Raw genomic sequence first — 476 nt, 5'->3', positions numbered from 1 at the left:
ATCCCCTTTCCCACACACCTATGGCCAGCCCATCAGTGAGGTTGTGCAGACCGTCTCCCAGGAGGACCATCCACGTGATGTTGGTGCCACCACCACCCTCGTACCCGTGACTGTGGCCTTGGTGCCCAGGAGGGGCTGGGACTGCTGGGGGCTGGCTGTCCTGCTCCCTTGGGCTCTGAGCCCCTGGCTCTGCAGGAAGGACAAGAGCCATGTTGGCGGCTGCAAGTGAGCTGGGAGCCAGGGCCCGCTCCTCATGTTCTCTGGTCACCTGGAGCTGCCTGCAGTGGCTGAAGGGCCACCCCACTGCCATCCTCCAGGTCCAGGTGTGGAGTTCTGAGGTCCTTTCTTTTCTGCCCGCAGCATCTCTGAAATGGGAGGGCATCCTTCCTGATGGAGGAAGCAGCAGAGCCAGGGGGCAGGGAGAGCCCGGGCTGCCGGCTGCGAAAATGACACTGGTTCCACCTCTGGCACTTGGG

The 476-nt window shown here is 63.0% G+C and overlaps 1 protein-coding gene across 1 annotated transcript in view; it reads right to left on the bottom strand.

Moving 5' to 3' along the window:
• SLC39A5 (solute carrier family 39 (zinc transporter), member 5) overlaps positions 1–476 on the bottom strand; it is a 4480-nt gene that overhangs the window by 1003 nt on the left and 3001 nt on the right. Inside the window, exons 5-6 of the mRNA XM_010839225.1 lie at positions 269–452; positions 15–189 (exon numbers count right to left, since the gene is read on the bottom strand). Coding sequence (XP_010837527.1) covers positions 15–189; positions 269–452 — 359 coding nt within the window. The remainder of the gene's footprint in view (positions 1–14; positions 190–268; positions 453–476) is intronic.

This window comes from Bison bison, unplaced genomic scaffold, assembly GCF_000754665.1.
Source record: "Bison bison bison isolate TAMUID 2011002044 unplaced genomic scaffold, Bison_UMD1.0 scf7180017864115, whole genome shotgun sequence".
NCBI classification, from domain to species: Eukaryota; Metazoa; Chordata; class Mammalia; order Artiodactyla; family Bovidae; genus Bison; species Bison bison.
This window is presented reverse-complemented; position numbering and strand designations above follow the sequence as displayed.